This window comes from Amia ocellicauda, chromosome 16 (genome assembly GCF_036373705.1).
Source record: "Amia ocellicauda isolate fAmiCal2 chromosome 16, fAmiCal2.hap1, whole genome shotgun sequence".
NCBI classification, from domain to species: domain Eukaryota; kingdom Metazoa; phylum Chordata; class Actinopteri; order Amiiformes; family Amiidae; genus Amia; species Amia ocellicauda.
In genome coordinates this window covers 18,127,113-18,148,026 of record NC_089865.1, presented here as the reverse complement: position 1 = coordinate 18,148,026, position 20,914 = coordinate 18,127,113, and the positions used below count along the sequence as shown (strand labels likewise).

Here is a 20,914-nt window from a genome sequence, read left to right as displayed (position 1 = left end):
TCAAAATTACGCGTTAATAACGCATTAACGCAAATTCATTTTAATGGCACTAATTTTATTAACGTGCAATTTAGTGCAGCGCGCATAGCCTAGCCCGTAGTTGGAGAAATGGAGATGCAGCCATAGTAAGCCATAATACAGGAAAGGAAGCAGCAGCAAAAAGAAATGGAGAAAGAAAAGTTCTTCTGAACGGAAAATTCATATACAAAACGATGTCTGATGGTCCTGTCGACAAGACAAAAGTTGTCTGCATTTATTGTCGATGTGAATTAAATTATCACTGCAGCACGTCGAGTTTAAATATCACTTGATGGCGAAGCATACAACTGATGCAGAGAGCTCTCCTCCCCCTCGCTAAAGGCAGACCACACTAGATAATTTGCAGCGGAGACCGATGGACAACTCCACAGGCAATACACTCACCACAGCGATAACTAAATGGGTGGCTAAATAACTAAATGTAAACAGGCTTGTGTAAGTAAATTGCTCAGTGCAAAGAAAGAGAAGTAATGGGAACCTGGTATTTCCATGTTATTTTTTTAATGTGTCTAATAGACATGAACAAGTTTGAAAAGCATCTATGACCTTTGAAACATGTCTAGTCTTCATGCTCTATGTTGTGTATGGTTTCACTAATAATTACAGATTTGCATAAAGCATCAATATTTGTCCATGCCCATGTTAATTAGAGTATTAAAAACTTGAAAAGTATTAATTTAAGGTACATTTAGAACCGATAAAAATGTGCGATTAAATTGCGATTAATCACGAGTTAACTCATGACAATCATGCGATTAATTGCGATTAAATATTTTAATCTATTGACAGCCATAAAATATATACACTCACCTAAAGGATTATTAGGAACACCTGTTCAATTTCTCATTAATGCAATTATCTAACCAACCAATCACATGGCAGTTGCTTCAATGCATTTAGGGGTGTGGTCCTGGTCAAGACAATCTCCTGAACTCCAAACTGAATGTCTGAATGGGAAAGAAAGGTGATTTAAGCAATTTTGAGCGTGGCATGGTTGTTGGTGCCAGACAGGCCGGTCTGAGTATTTCACAATCTGCTCAGTTACTGGGATTTTCACGCACAACCATTTCTAGGGTTTACAAAGAATGGTGTGAAAAGGGGAAAACATCCAGTATGCGGCAGTCCTGTGGGCGAAAATGCCTTGTTGATGCTAGAGGTCAGAGGAGAATGGGCCAACTGATTCAAGCTGATAGAAGAGAAACTCTGACTGAAATAACCACTCGTTACAACCGAGGTATGCAGCAAAGCATTTGTGTAGCCACAACACGTACAACCTTGAGGCGGATGGGCTACAACAGCAGAAGACCCCACCGGGTACCACTCATCTCCACTACAAATAGGAAAAAGAGGCTACAATTTGCACAAGCTCACCAAAATTGGACAGTTGAAGACTGGAAAAATGAGTCTCGATTTCTGTTGAGACATTCAGATGGTAGAGTCAGAATTTGGCGTAAACAGAATGAGAACATGGATCCATCATGCCTTGTTACCACTGTGCAGGCTGGTGGTGGTGGTGTAATGGTGTGGGGGATGTGTTCTTGGCACACTTTAGGCCCCTTAGTGCCAATTGGGCATCGTTTAAATGCCACGGCCTACCTGAGCATTGTTTCTGACCATGTCCATCCCTTTATGACCACCATGTACCCATCCTCTGATGGCTACTTCCAGCAGGATAATGCACCATGTCACAAAGGTCGAATCATTTCAAATTGGTTTCTTGAACATGACAATGAGTTCACTGTACTAAACTGGCCCCCACAGTCACCAGATCTCAACCCAATAGAGCATCTTTGGGATGTGGTGGAACGGGAGCTTCGTGCCCTGGATGTGCATCCCACAAATCTCCATCAACTGCAAGATGCTATCCTATCAATATGGGCCAACATTTCTAAAGAATGCTTTCAGCACCTTGTTGAATCAATGCCACGTAGAATTAAGGCAGTTCTGAAGGCGAAAGGGGGTCAAACACAGTATTAGTATGGTGTTCCTAATAATCCTTTAGGTGTGGGTGTGTGTGTGTGTGTGTATATATGTGTATATATATATATGTGTGTGTGTGTGTGTGTGTATATATATATATATATATATATATATATATATATATATATATATATATATATAAATTTACATTTAGAATTGTTATTACCTACTCTTGTAAAAACACATGTTGTTCTGCTGCTGTATGCGTTGTGTGTCTGCAGACTCTATTCGCCCATTGCACACGATAACCCGTTATGTAGTTTAGTCACCCAACCAACATATTTTGTTCATTTAAAATCCGGCAGTCATCGACTTCATATTGCTTTACTTGTGTTGCTTTTATATGCACATTTGATTTGCTTACTTAAGGTTATGTTCATTCAAACCTGCACTAGGGAAACTACCTCTAATGGCCACATGGTGTATCTTTAATGTTAATATTATTTTAATGTTTATGCACACAAAAAGTGCATAGTGCTGCTAATTTTATGTTTGTTGGTTTTCAATATAAAACTTGGTGAAATGATTTCAGTGTGTGTATCAGTACTTTTTGAACATTTCCAGCACATTTTAACTATACCGCGATAATACTGATAACCGTGATAATTTTGGTGACTATAATCATATGAAATTCATAGTGTTTCATCCTTAGTGGAAACAATACATTTTTCTCTTAAACTCCATCATTGTTTTTCCACGCTGTCTGATATGATGAGCACTGATCTGCCTCTTTTACTCCAGTTGCTGCCAACCTTATTCCTTTACCTTTGATGTTGCTTCTGTAGATGGAGAAACTCCAGGCCGAATACGATGAGCTGAAGTCCCACTCGGAGCAGGAAGTTGCTCATCTGTGGTCTCAATTGGAGAACATGAGGACCAGCCGGCAGGAGCTGGGGGGTAAGGGCTTTGCAATTCACTGAACTTTTGAATGGTTTACACCAACTAAAACAGCCTTTTGACTTCTCCTTTTTATTCCATGGGATTCCTGGGTATCTTTTAAACAACCTTTTCTGGAGTGATACGCGTTTCCTAAATTCCTTGCTTTGCCTTGCCACCACTGTTTCATTCAGAGCTGAAGGAGCAGCTGCTGGCACGCTCGTCCCATGTGGAGGAGCTGGAGCGGCTCAAGCAGGAGTTCAACCAGCAGCGCCGGGAGCTCCAGGCACACAACGAACGGGAGCTGGAGAATCTCAGGACCTACTTCGAACAGAGACTGCGCAAAGCTGAGGACAGCTATCAGGAGGAGATCACACTGCTGCAGCTGAGACTGGAGCAGGGGCCCAAGGAGGACTCTGTACTGGAGACTGGTGATGTCAGGTCAGTTAGGCGCCGATCTGGGAAATCCTTGCCCCACTTTACACCTGTCCGTTCCTGCTTCTGCTTGGGCCAGTGTGGTATTGTGATTATCAGTTTGATATTGGTGCCCTGGGCCAGGAGTCGGAGGATAATGTGCATTGTTTTTCAATCCACATTTCGAAGGACACCCTTAACTTTTAGCATTTAGATGTAGCAACAAAAGAGCTGTTAACCACACAATGTAGTAGACTTTTAAAAGTGACCACAGTGTTTTCAGCAGAGCCAATGTAAATTCCAATGTTTGGATTTCAACAGCTACCTGTCTGAAGGGAGATTGGATGAGGGGAGAAGTGATCTACTTGGGGAAATAACTCAAAAACTGGAAAAGCACAAGGTATTTTTTTTTATTATTTTTTTTGGTGAAAGGTTCTCCAATAATTATGGTTACAGACTAGGTCCAGCTTTTTGAAGACATAGAGCTAAGTAGGTAACTCTTAAATCAGGCACAAATTTGGAAAGAGGAATGACTACTTTTGTGACTCTGATCATACTGTAACTTGTATCAGTAATGTGTAAGCCATGTCATGCTGTTGAGCAAACGTCAAAACGAATTGACAAATATAGAATTGCAGCACTTTTTGTAACCTATTCACTAGTACATTATACCAGTGTGATGTGGGCAGTTAAATACACCAGCCGTCTCTTAAGGTTTATGAGTCTGCCTCTCTCGTGTCTCTCTCTTAGGAGGAATTGGATTCCCTTCGTCTGCAGCTGGAGGAGAGACACAAGCAAGAGCTGGAGAACTTGAGATCCTGCTTATCCCTCCAGTACAGGGAGGACTTGTTACAAGTGAAGACGGACCTTACGGATCGCTACTTCTCAGAGATTCAAGATTTAAAGACCAAGCACTCTTTGGAGTTGGAGCAGCTACGGGCTAAACTGTCTGACAACCACATCAAAGGTTCCATGTCTACTTTGTATAAATATATACCTGGTCAATTTAGATGCCCATAAATGAGTCTCTTAATAGGAATAACTAGTCTTTAAGCAAAACAGGTTTGGTTCTTATCAGTGTTATTCCTTTATTTTGACAAAATAACTGGAAGATTATAGACATGGAACAAAAAACTATCAATGTGTCCATAATTGGATATCTTTGAAGTACTGTACTATCAATATGGGAACAGCAATAAATAGAGTAATCCTCAGTGTAGGAGAAAATGTTTAATTTATTTTTAGTCTTCAACTCATTCTTTTTCAAATTAAAAGTAGAGTTTTTCTCTCCTTTGTTGGAAAGTCTTACTTCTGAAACCCTAACACGTCGACTCTTTAGTGTGACTGATTGAATCTTTGCCCTTCAGAGATCACCAAGCTGCGTCTTCAGAGCGCCCAGGAGGCGGCTCGGCAGGTGGAGGCCGAGGTGGCCGAGCGGGTCCGGACCCTTGAGGAGGAACACTCTGCCCGACTGGCCCAGCTCCGGTCGGAGAGCGATCAAATCCATCAGCTGCAGACCCAGATTGGCCTCCTGAAAGAAGAGCAAGCCGCAAGGGTCAAGCGCATTAAGGAAAAGCACGAGGAACATCAGAACCTAGCTGAAGAGCAGGTACGGTTGCATGTTCGGCAGAGTGAAATGGGAAGGGTCTTCATGAATGAATGCAGCCTGTCATTTGTCATTGAAAATCAGAAGTCTTTAAAGATTCACAGTATGCACTTTTAGAGGGCCTTCTAAACTGGTACTGGATACTTTCATAAACTCCTTATTTAGTGTTGCAGAACTGATGCGTGTATTTTCAGTATTTGTCATTGATTTTGAAAGCTTAAGCAGGACTTCCTGGAAGACCTGAGGGTGAAGGTAGAAGATGCCAGGAAGGAGGAGGTAGAGAGGCTTTTGAGCCAGCTCTCACAGCAGAAGCAGGAGGAGATGGATCACCTGAGGAAGGAGCTGCAGGCCCAGGCGGAGGAACGGCTGATGAGCCTGAGGGAGGAGCTGGGCTGCCAGGCTAAGGAAGAGAGGGAGGCTGCAAGACAGGAGCTCCAGGACAGGGAGCAAGAGATTAAATGCCTGGAGGAGAAGCTCCGACAGGAACAGGGTCGACTTCAGCATCTACAGGACAGCCTTGAGACCGAGCAGAACCCCCAGATGCTCGCTGTTCGACAGAAGATCCAGGCACAGTACGACAGCGAGCTCAGCACTGCTAAAGCCACCATGGCCCAGGAGCTGAGAGAGCTCAATGCTGCCCTGCAGGAGCAGGCCGATGCCAGGCTGCAGGAGGCACGTGCCAGGTAGGATCAAAAGCTGCATGTTTTTCTGTTGCTCCTTAAGGTGCCTTAAGTGTAATCTTATGTCTTGACCTACATTATGAAATCCATACTACATGCTTATAAAATGGTCCACTTTTGCATTTGTATCCGAAGTAAGGTTTAATTGGCTCATTAAGTTCAGTTGGAAAATCTGCCAGTCTACTGCTACCATTTGTATCACAGCTCTTGGAATCTTTTGATTGACCTTCATGTAGAATTTATGCTTTGTCTGTTATCTGCAGGTTCAATGAAGAGCAGGAGCAGCTAATGGAGAAATTCCTCCTCCAGCAGGAGGCTGCTGTAAATGAGTTGAAAATTAAACATGCAGAAGAACTACAAGCCCAGAAGTCCAACCTGGAACAGAGTTTCTCTAAACAACAGGAGGATCTCGAGAAGGAATATGAGCAGCTCCAGCAGGCCAGTGTCCAGGCTTTAGAGAGAGACCTGAATGAGAGCCATCTCGTGCAGTTGGAGGTTTTGGAGGCAGAGCTACAGGCCAAACACAAGCTGGAGAGAGATGAATTGGAGACCAGGATGTTGTCCAACATGGACACACTGGAGTCCACGTACCTCGCTGAGATTCAGTCCATCCGGGATGAGCGTGAACGAGCTCTCCAAGACCTCAAGGCCTCCTTCAGTGAGCGACAGGAGCAGCAAGAGAAGAGCCACACCATGGAGCTAGAGAGACTGAGAGCGGAGCACCAGGCCCAGCTGAAGTGTGCTGCCGAGGAGCTGAGGAAGGAGCTGGCTCAGGTTCACATGGTCAAATTCAAAGCCATGGCTGCCGAGCTGGAGGAAGCTCAGAAGGTAAACGCTTAAACCACTTTATAATGGATAAGTGTGTCACCTACCTAGTATAGACTTCAGTACCAGAACACCATCGTCCTTCACACTAGCCTTCCCTTTCAATTCAAATTACCTAAAATAATTCAGTAGTGGGTAATATAACACACAGGTCTTAAGGTTTTTCAGGTGCGTTTCCATAAGTGTTTTTACTGTTGATTTTTAACTTTTTAAACCTGGGAGGCCTCTTTCTATGCCTTTCTAATTGAATAATGTATCAATCCTCTGAAGCATAAACAAACGCAGGCAATTGTCTACCCTCACTTCCGTTATCAAGCTGAAGAGAATTTTATTCTCTGAAGAATTGAGCCCTTGTTGCTAGGTGGCTCCAGGACAACAGGTCCTGACTAGTGTCTCTTACACACTGCTTGCAAGGTATTTATTTTCCATTTGATTGATCTAATTTGGGATGATCGCATTGATCACCTAAACATGGTCTAAATAGTGTACACAATGTTGATCTGAACTACTTATCTTGTTTTTCTTTGTCTTTTTTTACGAGATGAGTGCAGTTTGTAATGTTACAGCAAAGGGAGATGTCTTTTAACCTGATTATTATATACATTCTGATGTAACAAAGTATTTTGTGGTTCCCAACATTTCACATGTGGATCTATTTAAGAGCATGCTTATTTTCAGTTGTTTAACTCTCACTACTGTTTTCTATACAGTTTTATAAATGGCTTGCATACAAACTTACTGAACAACTGTTCATATGAATTCTGGGAAAACTAGATCATGTAAACATCCTCTTGGCATTTCCATTTACTCCATATAGTTCCTGGTTTTGTTTCTTAGGCCTTTAAGTCTTTGTACAGGTCTGAAAATCCCTTCTTTATTCTCTACATACTTATTGACAACTGACATACATTCCTTTTATCATGGTAGGCCTAATTTGTCTTGAGGGGGCCATATCTTATGTGTTCTGTAATGTCTTTACAAAGTGAGTTATGGTCTGACTGTGTTTACCTGTATGCTAGAACGTGTAATGTGTGCCAATATCACTATTTGTTACCAGTAGTCAGTTTGTTATGGATGGCTTGTACATCACTATACATTATTTAAGCATGAGCCTGTATCTCTTTTAGAGGGATGACTAGATCATAGGTGGTGTTTTTAAATTATAACTTTTTGGCATTTTGTTGAGGGAGTCCTCAGTGACAACTGTTCCTGACCTGTGGCCCATGTGTTTGTGCAGGAGGAGCTGGCCGCAACCCTGAGCAGTCAGAGGTCAGGTCTGGAGGGGGAGCAGTGCCGAGCGTTGCAGGCCCTGCGTGAGGAGGTGCTAGCGATGGAGGAGCAGCACAGCAAGGTGCTGCAGGAGCTCGGAGAGCTGCATCACTCTGAGGCCCACCGCCGGGAGGAGGAGCTCACACAGCAGCTGGCACGAGACATCGACACACTTAAGGCACAGCACGAGGAGCAGCTCAGGGTCAGTCGGGGGCCATGCAGCAGTACAGTTGGGCATTTAACTCCTCTTAGATGGTTTTTAACCTCGCTTATGATGCTTAAGTGTAGCAAAAACCTTTCAACATTGGTCTGTTTGTAAAGGTGTTATATTAGATAGAAAAAAATATATATATTAGCTTCAATAAATATTGGTGGTATATTCCTAGCACAGCGGTGTTATTTGGCATTGGGTGTGTGATGCAGTAGTGACCTGTGTGTCATGTTCCAGGAGCTGTCCACGGCTTCGGCGCGGGACCTGCAGGAGCTCAGGAGGCAGATGAAGGAACAGGCGTCCCGCCAGCGGCTGGGTTTCCAGGAGGAGATGGAGCTGCTCAAGTGCCAGTCGGAGATGCTGCTGGAGCAAGAGATCGCCCAGCTCAAGGTGAGCCAAACTGAACTTGCCATCTGTCGGTTAACACAGAATCGTAGTACGCCAGGCCTCAACTGATGGCCCACTGCTGAAGAAACTAAACAAAAAAAATAATAATACTTTTGACAAGCTGTTATTTCAGGGGAGCAGTAGTGGAGGCAGTTATCTCAAAGTTAAATATTTTTGTATTATTGATTGTATAACCTGACACGATTGCTAAAACAAACTCCAAACAGCAAAATCAAAACAAAACCAACAGCGTGGTGACTAGCAGTAGCAGCTTATATCCTGCCGGGGACATGGCAGTGACTGGAGTTTTCTTATAGAAAGACTTTGTAGCACATCGTGGCTGCCAAATACATTCGCATTTATGTGACCACGAGGAAGTACATGCAATGTTTTCCATTTAAAACCAAGCTGGATTAAGAGACACTCACAATTTAAAATGTGGTGATATGATGTTTAGTGTAGTTTTTAAATTTGCTCTGAAAGTATAAACCTCTATCCATTTTACATACTGTATACTCACACCAATGGCAGCTATTTAAATGACAATTGTAATGTGTGGACAGTATTTTAATTTTACTAGCTTTAAAATGTACAATTATCATGCCATATGATCAATACAAATGCTTAACACTCCTATAATATAAGTAATTAGTAACACTATCACAGTAACAAAATACAAAGGGCGTGAGTAGTTGTATTAATTTGTAAAGCTTTTGTTCTTTCACAGATCAGGTTTTAAAATCTGAACCTGTTAATAAAATAAAAATAAATATAAAGCCCTCCTTCCCTTGATGGCTGTTATTGTCCCAGGAGATGGAATTTAATCTCCACATTACTTCCATCCTGGCTGCACTCCAGACAGGGTTGGAAAAACTCAGTCTGTTGTCAACATAATCCCTCCTCCATATGTGGTTGAAAAAGATGGCAACCATGTGACACACAAGGTGTCTTTTAAGACCATTTTTAAGAATTTCTACGTACAGTATGGTGAAAGTCTTCAATATCCTACCACACTTGTATCTTAAACCAAAAATGATTATCTGGAATCATCAGTGTATGTTTTTGTAACATAATGCAACATTTGTTAGGAGGAGTTTGAAGCGCAGAAGTCATCGGCGCTTGAATGCCAGGCGTTGAGTTTAGAACAAAAGCATGAGAGGACAGATGCGATCCACCGAGAGGAGAGGGACCAGCTGACGGCGCAGCTCCAGGAACAGGCAGCAGGGCTTGCGAAGGTAAGAACAGCACCGGGCACAAGCTGCTTTTATCATTGAACTCAGGCCCTTTGCAGTTTAGATTTTTATTTGTATTCATTTATATGCTTTGGAAGTAGTTCACTAATGGCCGTACAGTGATAAATTGTATATGTATTATGTAATATGCATAAATGAGAGCATTTTGACTTAATACTAGACTCATAATACCAGAGATTGAATGTAGGACACATCTGAGGTGAACATGCAGTGCTTTCCTGTGAATTGATCACATGCAATACCCTGTAATTCATCAGCCTGATGTTTTTGCAGCGTAAACTGCATCTAATGGACGTGCTTATGTTTGTAAAATGGCAAACTTTTTCTTTTAACCAATCTCGTGCTATGTTGAACAAGGAAACTGCCTATGTAAGACAATTAAGGATGCCTCTGAAATATAAATGGAACTAGGTTGAATATCCCTTTCTAAACAAATGACATTGTGCATCTGTCTATCACTGCTTCTGTTCAGCTTTGGAACAAAATTAGTTTTAGAAAACGTACGGCACAAGCTCTTTATTATTTTATTTGAGAGGCTTTCTGTCACTAAGCTTTCCCTGGAGTCCTGTGAGTTTTGTAATTACAATACATTTTCCTTTTGATCTGAGAGCTCCTCCTTTTATCTCTTTCCCCAGGCAAGTCCAGACAGGTTTGTTTGGCCAGATGACACTCACAGTAGTTTACTTGTGGCATGTGAAATCGCAACTTGTGCAGGAGGCTAATGATCGACAGGCAGTAATTAAAATAAGTGGACAAATTCTCTAAATGATTTTTAGGTATTTGAATTTAAAACCTAATGGAGCATTCATTAAAAATATTAGCTGTACAAATTTAGTAAACTCCTACATTTCAGGTTTTATTTTGATGGATACATGTGCTCTTTCATAACCGGAATCTGCTGGAACTGTATGAGTTATTAGATTGTCCTAGATTCACAGGCATCCAAGCTTTTAAATGATCTCGGGGTTAATCTACAAATCTATGCATGCACCACATGTTGCATACTATTTATTCTTATTCATACTTCCAGAAACTCCTGCCTTTTTCTGCGGATATTGTATTTACTAGTAGTATGACACAGGGCTGTCCTTACACTCTTTAAGGTGAAAAGCTGCTAAAGATAGGAGGGTAATTGGTAACAAAAAAATGCTTTCTCCAGGCAATCTGTCTTTAAATCCGTAGGCTGTGCATTTTAGCAAAATATCCCCCAGAGTTCATCACCATAGCTTCTGCTGCACAGTTGTGTGACGGCGTCTGTCAGTGTTGTTCATCAGCAGGCATTCAGATCGCTAGCAGAATGTTAACTGCTGGAAACAGAATAGCAGGAGAATGTTTGGCAGACTGTGCCCCTCGCTCTGCAGTGTAATCGAGCGCCAGCCGGAGGATCGTTTCATTCCTGTCTGTTGCCATGGTAATGTAGTGGTGCTACGCAGTAGGTGGTCAGGTGTGACTGCTTGGATGTGAATGCCAGGATTTAAAATCGGCTCGACTTATTCCAGTTTGAGAAGTTTTTTTGGAAAACAGAAACCAGAGCTACGCGGACGTTATCGGCAGAGAACTTCACGAGGGGTGTGAACAGTAATTTAAACTGAGGCTGTTGTTCGAGGTGTTTGTGTCCAGCTTGGTTATTCAGTAACTTTTTGTCCTCTCTGTTGTAATTTTTGCATGTGGGTTTTCTAAAGGAACTTGCTGAATCCCCAGCTTGTGTTGTGAGTAACTGGTACTGATCGCAAAGACCATGTTTTTGTTGCTGAGGTGACCTCTCTCGGCTAGTGTTTACAAGCGAATGGACTCGGATACCATTGCCTTGTCTTTCCCGGGTGCTTCCGCTTCCTCGTGTGATGACAGGCTTCTTGTCCCTGGCCTCTCTGTTGTCCCTGCCCCAGCTGCGAGAGGAGGTGGCCGTCTTGCAGAAGGAGATGGAGAACAAGAACTCAGAGCTGGAGACGCTGCTGCAGCGAAGGGAGAGAGAGAACGAGGAAGGAGGAAACCTGGTGGCCATGCTGAGGGCTGACTTGACCAGCGTCACGGAGGAACGGTGAGCATTGGCAAGCTGCTCCATGATAACTACTGAGAAGGGGTGTTGATATTGGACATGTAACCACAGCAATGTAGACCTGTACTGACTTGAATATACTGTAAGTCCAAAGATATTTGCAATCAAAATATTAGGTGAATCAATCCACCAAACCCACTTTTGCTGCCCTGTTGTACTGGTAGTTGTACGTTACTTGGTACTCCATAGAGCACAAAGATCAGATAGTGGCTCCTATTATTGTATGTGGTTTTAAATGTACATCTTCAATATGTTTATACACAGGCTGAAATAAAACTATATAGGTTAGCATTGAGTTTAAAAGGGAATATTTGAGAAGTAAAAAAATAAGTCAAAGATAATACTGAATAGAAGAAGAGAAAATGTTACAATCACTTGCAGAAAAACACATTAAGTCAAATCTCATGCAGCACCCATCATTTTACATTTATTTAGTCAGATATTTGTAATCTACTTCATGTTATGCTACAATGATCATCCTAAAATTGTTTATAGTATTTGCTTATTTTAATTTAATCTATATTGTAAACGAGTAACTGCAACCCAATGCTTGATTTATACTATAGTGTTCTTATTTTATAGTTATGATTGCAAATCAATAAAATTGCGATACTAGACAGTATTAACCAATGCAAAGTTATTTTTAAAGCATCGTAAACATTTTTCCAACTTTGTCTTCCTAAAGTATACTAGACACCATAGTCCAGTCTCGGAAAGCCATGCTGAAATCTTGTGACATTACAATTTCACATCTCATCTCATTCTTTACTTGCTTGTTTGCTGTAGCTCTGTAAAAGTATTCAAGATATTTAAATATAATCTTTAGCAAGTGAAAGACAGTATGAGGACTTTGAATAAGAAGCATTCACTGTCAGTAAATAAAATATTTGGGCTGGAAATATTTGTGAATGACCGTTCTTTGGAAAAACTACAGGAAAGCCCTGCAGGATGCCCACGAGCGAGTGCTCAAGGTGCTGCTGGAGGTGGTGAGGAGCACGATTGCTACCGAAGACCTAATTAGCAGGAGGATTGGTCTGTGCATGGACAGTGGACTGGACCTTCCCCAGGACAGCCACCGCACCGAGCCTGGCCAGTCTCTGCAGGGGATCACTGAGAGAGGTTTGATCTGCATAATGCGAGACGGTCACACACCACTGCTTGTTTTCTGATGACATAATCTCTGTTTGCATGGCTTGAGCCCACACAGAATTATTTTGGGAAATGTTGGAGTAAATAAGCCGAATGGAGAGGGCTGCTATTGAAAAGCTTCTGTTCTCCTGTTCTAATCTTCATGGGTTTCTTTGAAGCACTTGCTAATCCTTTAGAAGTTATTTTGTGTGCTTATTTTTTGCTTGTTTACTGTTAAATGGATCCAGATACTACAAAAATTAGCCATGGTCTTGTGTAACATAATGTACAAGGATCACTAATTCAAGCAAATGTAAAAGCAGTGATTTGACTAGACCCTGAATGTTAAGCATGATTTATGTGCACACTTTACAAGTTAGATTAGATTATCAAGACCTTTTTTGAGAATACTTGTGGTTTTGGGGATCACCTCAGCAGCACAGTAAGCTACTGCTCTTAATCTTATGTGTTTTTTTTGGAGTGAAATGGCTGTTCACTCCAGTGTTGACCTGGCTGGTGTGACACTCCTCAGGTGAGGCAGAGGCAGGTCCTGACAGCAGCCTGTGGTCCGCCCAGTCTGACGAGGGCTGCGAACTGTCTCAGCGCCTCTCGGAGAGCCTGTTTTGTGGGCCGGAGCTGCAGCCAGACAGCGAGGAGGGCATCTTGAGAGTGTGTCATCGCCTGCACTCTGCTGTGGAGAAACTTCTGGAGCTGGTCACAGAGTCCACCAGACAGGTATGGCCTGAAGCTGGACTGAGAGCTCGGCTGATGATGCAAATTACAAGTAAATGTTTAGCTGCAGTCTACTAAACACCTTAACGCACAGAATGAAGATCAATGTTTAATGCAATATTGCTTTAGCAAGTATACCAACTAAATATTCTGTCTTCCAGCTGGAGCAGACCCAGGGCGTTCAGGCCCATCTGGAGCAGCAGTTCAGCCGTGGCCGGCAGGACACCGCTCAGCTCGTCACCCACCACCACCGGCTGCTGGAGCAGATGGATCAGCAGGCCGGGTTCAAGAACCAGCTGGAGCTAGAGCTGCACAAAGCAGAAGGTAAGCGCCTCAATGCACCATCATTCTCTTCAGAGGCACTAAACGAGGGTCGAGGGACAGCGCTTCTCATTTCATGTTTTCACTAGGAGGATCAAAATCATGGGTGGACAAATCACTTCTATGTGTGGTAGTCCAGTGGTCTACCAAATGGTAAACTATGGTAGCCCGCTACAGATTTTGGTAGCCCACATTTTTCATTTCCATTTAACAGTCCAATAAATAAATTGTAGACCGATCTAATTTCAAGGTGATAAAAGGTTCAGAACAGAAAAACACAAACATTCCCAAGTACACAAACTATAAATGCTTTTTGTTTTGTTGAAACATTCCACATTTAAACTGTCATATAAACTTGACAACAATATACCCCTGACAGAAAAAATATAATCATAGACCTAGTAGTAGCTCATAAAGTAATTCAATTCGGCATAGTTTTATTTCTGATGCATTGGACTCACGTCGGTGTTAATACGTTAAGGACTCTCATCCGGAAAGAGATGCTCTCCTTTCTCAATCTCAGCACTCATTCCTACATAGACTTCTCAGTTACCCTACAGTTAATAAAATACATCACGTTACTGCAAAATTTGCCTTCCCATCCACACAATACAAAGACTGCCACTGTATCTGTTTTTTGACGATCGCACGCAGTCTACCTGCGTTTTGATGTACACAGATGAAATGCCCTCGTGGGGTTTACAGGGTTTTAGTTTATTGCACTCGAGACAAGCTGCTGTTTACCCGACGCCGTGCAAATTCATAGCAAAGAAGTGAATTGATATGTAAATTAGCTCTATGTACAGCTCTCGCACTGTTTTTGCAGAAAGGGTGGTTTACTTGTGCGAGAACAATACTCGAGACAGTCTGTATTCAAAATTGCATAATATACATACTACATGCAAGCATTTCAACATTACTGAAGTGTTATATAGAACGTGTAGTACACAGTTTCGAATATATAGCTACTGACATTATTTAATCCATTGCTGTCATCGCAACACTGATGGAGCAGCAAGCCATGAATAACACACAATGCATTTAACACAGAACTCACCCCGACATGTTGTCAATCAAGACCAAGTCTATAAACTATTGTTTTAGAGTCACGGTAGTCCCGCCAGCTTTGGGACATTGGTAGTCCGGTCTCAATTTTTGGTAGTCCCGGGCTTCCGGACTACCGATTTGTCCACCCCTGAAAATGCAGCCTTTCAGATGTAGTTCAGTCTTCTGCATGAACTTGCACAGCCTAACTGCAGAGGATGCTTTTCACTTTGCTTTTATTACTCCAGTCAATGTTTATTTTGTTCATAGACTACAAATATTTCCATGTCATAAGTGCATTTACTATATTTTTTTGTTTAAATAAATGCTCCTCTGTTTTTTTTCTGGGTGTGAGATGTATTGTTCCTTAACAAAGGAACCAGGTTGCCACGCAGGTTTCTTAACAGAGTGCTAGTGCTTTGGGGAATATGGGTGGCCCTTGTTGGTCTTCGCTATAGTGTAATTTGAATATGTAAGCGAGCCCTTGAAGCTTTTTGACACACCTATGAGTGTGGTCATGTGACGGAGCGTGTGCTGTGCTGTGTGTGTAGGCCTGATCGAGGGCTATGTGGCGGAGAAGGCAGCCCTGGAGGAAGCCCTGCAGCAGAAGGAGAGCACTGAGCAGCGGCTTGTGGAGGAGCTGGAAGCCCTGAGGGGGAAGCTGGCGGAGCTGGGAGAGGAGCACAGCTTGCTGCTGCGCCAGAGAGAGGCCATTGTCGCTGATATGGGTGACTCCCAGAAGGGTAAGAGAACAGGGCCACCAATACACATCTATACCCTTTGAGCCTTCTGAAGCGTCTAACTACAGGGCCAGTAACGATAGCCATAATTAAAAAGCATTGTTAATCTGACAGCTCACTGAATACTTCATCTGTTTCCAAAGGGCTGCTTTCTCTTATTAAAAAGCTTCTTTCAACAATCTGTCCCTGAAACACTCAAAATAGCCTCCAGCTTTTAAATGGTTAATTTTACTCAATTAAACATTGCTTTTTGCTCATCCGTCACATAGCATGAAAAAGGCAGGTGTTATTCCATTTAAGTACAGTGGTGTTGTGTTTCCCTAGTTTCCGTTGATTGAATGGCTTTGAGTAAGCAGTGTTTTCTTGCTCTGTAGGATGTTCTGATATCACAGAGGAGGACACAGGTTTGTGGTTTTTTGGCATGTCTGGACATGTGGGCTTAGTGTGACTCTGTTGTGTTGGTTAGATGAACCATGAAGGGGGACCAGTAAAAACATTGAAGGTTTAATCAGCCTGTTTATATTCCCTGACACAAACATCCATCCTCCTTTCATGACTAATGACTGTCATTCTTGACACATTTTTGTTTTTCGGCCAGTCCGGTAGCTCTATTGGATCCCCAGTTTAAGCATGTTTCAGCTCATTCCCAAACCCTCTGTGTGCTTATGGATGTCCCACTGCTCAGTTAGGTCAATTCACCCACTCTCCATCCTGCACCAGGGTGAGGCAGTACTGAGCAGCCCCTGGGGATGTTTAGCAGTCACACTTCTGTACCAAGGGGCTTGCAAATGGACTACTTGTGCATGACTTGCTTCTCCTTTCAGTGAATTAAATAAACCCTGTATGTGAGATTACTCAGTTTGTTTTGTTAATGCTTTTGGGTTTGCATTCAATCAAGTGTAATCTGCCTGTTCAACAATGTAGGTAATGCTCATGCGTAACTTATGAAGTTAAGATTGAACCTTGGCTGTATTATGATCAATAACACTGGTAAATACTGCACTTTTTTTTCCAGTCTTGGTTTCTCTTTACATTCTGCTGTTGCAGTTTTTCTTTCTTCCAGTTTCTATGAAGTTGTGAGCTTTCTGAAAAAAGCTACATAATCAGCAGTTAATGTATTTTTATAATATTCTCCAATTCTTAAAACTGGTGCCTGTATAATGTAACTTGAAATTTAAAAATCTTTCTCTTGGGAGAGTGGAGGAGGGATTCACTAAGCCTATTGAGCCAAATCAATCCTGTAGGTAAAACGACTTGCTGGGCTTCCTTCCTTTGTTTCAGCAGCGAAGGATGGATATTTGTGGTGTAAACTACGATAACTAACCAATAACTAATCTGCAAAAATAAGGGTGCCATCATGTCAAAGCATTAGTTAAAATAACCCCTCCAATCCATGAGGTCAACTTATGATTTATGCAGTTTTTGAGGGCCTTCTACTTTACTAGCACCCCCCACTACGAGAGCCATCGTCCTGAATCCCTCAGAGCCTGTATGAAGAGGTCACAGGTGAGTCGGGCTGCTGCTCCAGAGCTGAGTGATGGGCTGACGTCCCGCTGGTCTCCTATTGGCAGGCCTGCTGGAGGAGGCGGAGCGGTTGGCCAAGGAGAAGCTGGACGTGCAGCGACAGGCAGAGAAGGACCGTTCCAGCCTGGGCTCCCGGCTCAAGCTCGTGGAGGCCGAGCTGGAGGAGCAGATGAGCCGCAGCCAGGAGCTGGAGGACAAACGGCGTGTCCAGACCGACGACCTGCAGCAGCACATCCAGGCCCTGGAGAAGCAGCTCCGCAACAACCGCCACTTCATTGACGTAAGGATAGACCAGACAAACTGTGGGGGGGGGGGCGTTCAACAGTCAAGTCAACACTGTTTCTCTGCCAGTGTTTTAATGGGCTGTGAAATGGCTTTTTGCTCCCTCTAGGAACAGGCCGTGGAGCGTGAACACGAAAGGGATGAGTTTCAACAAGAGATCAAGAAACTGGAAGCCCAGTTAAGACTCCCAGCGAAAGCCCACACTGGCGGAGACAACCAAGGCCAGAAGGTAACTGACCAATCAGGTGCAACTTGTGTGCAGGTGCTGCTGTTTAGGCCAAGGGTTTACAATTAGCACAGCACTAAGTCAATTGAATTGTGTTATTTGGCAGACTGCATGACTGTATCAAGCACTAAGGGTTTAAATCTCTCTGGGCATGTGACCAGATTCAGCCAAGTTATTGTGCCAGTCAGTTAATTGCTTATTCTTTGCATTTTAAAAAGCATAACTGAAATATCTACTGGCATTTGTAGACTAGATGAGATTTTAAAACTCCTATCTTCCGCCTCATATTTAAATTTTTTACCGATTTGACAAGTATAGATTCTGGTCCCAGGCTGATTTAGGTCTGTGGTGTACATGTACTGGGTTTTTCTAATGGTGAATGTTTTATAATAAGTTTCATCTTTTTTTTTTCCTTTATGCATTGTTATAGATTGAGGACTTGGTTTTTCAGGTATGGTAAATTATTGGTATTGCTTTGGCCCAGTAGATTTAATACTGCATAGCTTTAATGTTTTTTTTTTTTCTTTTTCTGCTGTTATTTGCTGCTTATTGCACTGCTTGGCACTTTACAAATATTTTGACAGTAACAGTGTCACTGGTTTACATATATAATCTAATTGTCATGAGCTTTAATTCTATCAAAAACTGGCTTTTCAGAATCGGATGGTCTAATATGCTTGACTTGATCAAATCTGTGAATTGTTCATTTAAAGACACTAAGATTTTATATAGCTCACGCAAGTTCCCACACTGTCCCTCCCAGATGTTCTAAAACGTTTGCTGTTAATTCATTCTTCCAGACCAACGGGTGATATTGAACCCCCAGTAATGCTTTTCCTAACTGAATTTGGTTTTATTTACAAAATACTTTTTCCAAATGACACATCCACTGTTGATGAATAATTGTTTCCATGTGATTTAAATCTGTGACCTCACTGTTTCCAGTGATAACACTAATATGTGCCTGATGTTTACTCTAATTTATATTTTGTACAAGGAAAAAAGAAATTAACTTAGTGGAAACACATCTTGGATTGTAGAAACAAAGCTTTGTAAAATCTTAATGTCTTTGTGTGCTGCTTAGCCTGCCTTCACTCATCTTTCAGCACCTGCTATGCATTGCTAGTTACAGCATTGTTTGAATGGCTCTTAATTAAACTAGCTAGCTTAATGCTCATTCTCTCTATTGAATATTTTCCCTGCTCAATGACTGTTATTGTACTCGGTTTGAATGTGGCTTTAGCCAGTGAGGTACAATACACAGATTTAAGAATTAGACTCTTATTCTGACAGATTTCACCACTACTATTAGAGGCACTTGTGAAGATCAAGGTTGAGAGCTAAGCCTGATCCCAATTTTAGGAAATTACTATTTGGCGATGAGTACAGCAGACAACTTCAATTCAGTAGGTTCAGGGAAGCAGTTCTGCATTTGAATTATGTATTGTTAGTACCAATGTATTCCTTCTCTCTTCAATATAGTATTGCAACAATGAAAAGAGCTCTTTAGCTATTGGCTAATGAATATCTTGAATCTTGTATTCATTATTTTGCTAAGTAATGATTGGTTTTAATAAGTATATTTATAAAAATTAATACAATTTTCTCCCTTTCAGATGCATGTTTTTTATGATCGTTTTTGTTCCCAGTCCTTTGACAGAGAACCTAAGATCCTCAGACAGAGTAGCACACTTAGACTGAGTCGGACCGGTTTGCACTAAGTGTTCAGCAGTGCTCTGATGTGCTGTTTTTTTTGTTGAAGGTGCAGTCCCTGCAGGCGACCATTAAGAAGAAGATGGAAGATTACAATGTGCTCCTACTGTCTAAGGAGCAGTACGAGCGAGAGGTCACTGAGCTCAACGAAGAGATTGATAAAATGGCAGCGAGGATCCGGGAGCTAGAGCAGGCTGTGCTGAGCAACTCGGAGGCAGAAAAGCGGGTCAGCCAACTGGAGCAGGAAGTGCAGAGGAGGAAGAAAACTGAGGAAGACCTTGTTCAGGTACGAGTAGGCGAGCTCACCGTGATGTACAAGTAGTTTGCCAGTGTGAGTGTTCGTGTCCCATGACCACTGTTGTGCATTTGATTTGTTGCAGGATAAAGAAGCCCTCCAGCAACAGCAGTACGCCAACCGGATACAGATATCCGCTCTGCAGTCCAAGCTTGACGAGACTCGCCACAGGTTCCCCGAGAGCACCCTGGACCAGGCTCTGAAGGACCAGCTCGAGGCTGGACACGAAGCCCTGCTCAGCAAAGAGAAACGGGTGTGTATAGCTCATCGGTCCAGATGAGGGCCAAAGACTCAGAGGGGCTGGGACTTGTATAGGGCTTACTCAGGTGAAGGGCTATACCAGTGAGGGTTTGCAAATGTAGTTTTGTGAACTTCCAATTCCACATCAAGTTTATTGTATTTTGGGTTTCATGTTGTTCTGCTCTTTCCAGTTCTGGATGAGGCAGTTATTAATGAGATTATTGTATGGGGTCTTAGAAAATAAATACAGAACTGAGTTATACATGTCTAATATTTTAAAGCCTTGAAAACAATTTGTGCTGTTTTAACCAAATCTAAACTGCTTCAATATTGCATTTTATTAGTTTGTGACAATATCTTGCATTCTGTGTGTTTGCCAAGAACTTCCAAACCAAATGTTCCCTCTAGTGGTCAAAAAGTTGTTTTGTATTGCTTGACCAGATTGAAGATCTCACAGATCAGCTGGAGCACCTGCAGAGAGATCTGGCAACTAAATCGGAAGAGGTTCATCGGATCAGCATTCAGCTGGAGTTCCAGACAAATCAGAGCTCTGCCTGCATTAGCCAACTGCAGGACGAGATCATTCAACTGAAGGTAGGAAGACGCCATTGGTCCTTTGCATTCCATTACGTAAGGCCATCGCTATTGGAGCCAAGAAGCTGAGCCAGACCAATAGTAGTAGTAGTAGTAGTAGTAGTAGTAGTAGTAAGAACAAATAGTCTGTCTTTAAGTCTCCTGAAACTGTTTATATTAACACCAATATATTTTCCTTAAGGCACTACATACCATTTATCAAATAGCAGGGCTTTAATCCCATTGGTCTGTTTGTCCTCCCCTCATTAGGAGACCTTGTCCAGTCTGCGCAGGCGGCAGGGAGTAGACCTACAGGATGACGAGGCCTCAATGCTGCTGTTTCCCCAGGCTCTGCTGGAAGAGAAGAACCAAGAAATTGACCATCTCAATGAGCAGATCATGAGACTGCAGCAAGAAGTAGACAACTCTCAGGACAACAAGGTATCCTCTTCTAGTCCTGCCTTGGAGTTTATGAAGAATTTGAGTCAGTCATTGAGGTG

At 42.3% G+C, this 20,914-nt stretch overlaps 1 protein-coding gene across 5 annotated transcripts in view; it reads left to right on the top strand.

Moving 5' to 3' along the window:
- pcnt (pericentrin) overlaps positions 1-20,914 on the top strand; it is a 50,423-nt gene that overhangs the window by 14,603 nt on the left and 14,906 nt on the right. For 3 of the 5 annotated variants that reach the window (XM_066688577.1, XM_066688579.1, XM_066688576.1), the window contains exons 14-35: positions 2,805-2,916; positions 3,090-3,336; positions 3,631-3,709; positions 4,060-4,276; positions 4,677-4,918; positions 5,132-5,598; positions 5,859-6,423; positions 7,658-7,891; positions 8,138-8,290; positions 9,376-9,522; positions 11,427-11,578; positions 12,531-12,715; positions 13,257-13,459; positions 13,618-13,780; positions 15,373-15,564; positions 17,133-17,365; positions 17,477-17,596; positions 18,024-18,044; positions 19,356-19,592; positions 19,687-19,854; positions 20,283-20,435; positions 20,685-20,855. In XM_066688577.1, coding sequence (XP_066544674.1) covers positions 2,805-2,916; positions 3,090-3,336; positions 3,631-3,709; positions 4,060-4,276; positions 4,677-4,918; positions 5,132-5,598; positions 5,859-6,423; positions 7,658-7,891; positions 8,138-8,290; positions 9,376-9,522; positions 11,427-11,578; positions 12,531-12,715; positions 13,257-13,459; positions 13,618-13,780; positions 15,373-15,564; positions 17,133-17,365; positions 17,477-17,596; positions 18,024-18,044; positions 19,356-19,592; positions 19,687-19,854; positions 20,283-20,435; positions 20,685-20,855 — 4,461 coding nt within the window. The remainder of the gene's footprint in view (positions 1-2,804; positions 2,917-3,089; positions 3,337-3,630; positions 3,710-4,059; positions 4,277-4,676; positions 4,919-5,131; positions 5,599-5,858; positions 6,424-7,657; positions 7,892-8,137; positions 8,291-9,375; positions 9,523-11,426; positions 11,579-12,530; positions 12,716-13,256; positions 13,460-13,617; positions 13,781-15,372; positions 15,565-17,132; positions 17,366-17,476; positions 17,597-18,023; positions 18,045-19,355; positions 19,593-19,686; positions 19,855-20,282; positions 20,436-20,684; positions 20,856-20,914) is intronic. The other 2 variants (XM_066688580.1, XM_066688578.1) reach the window with 2 other exon arrangements.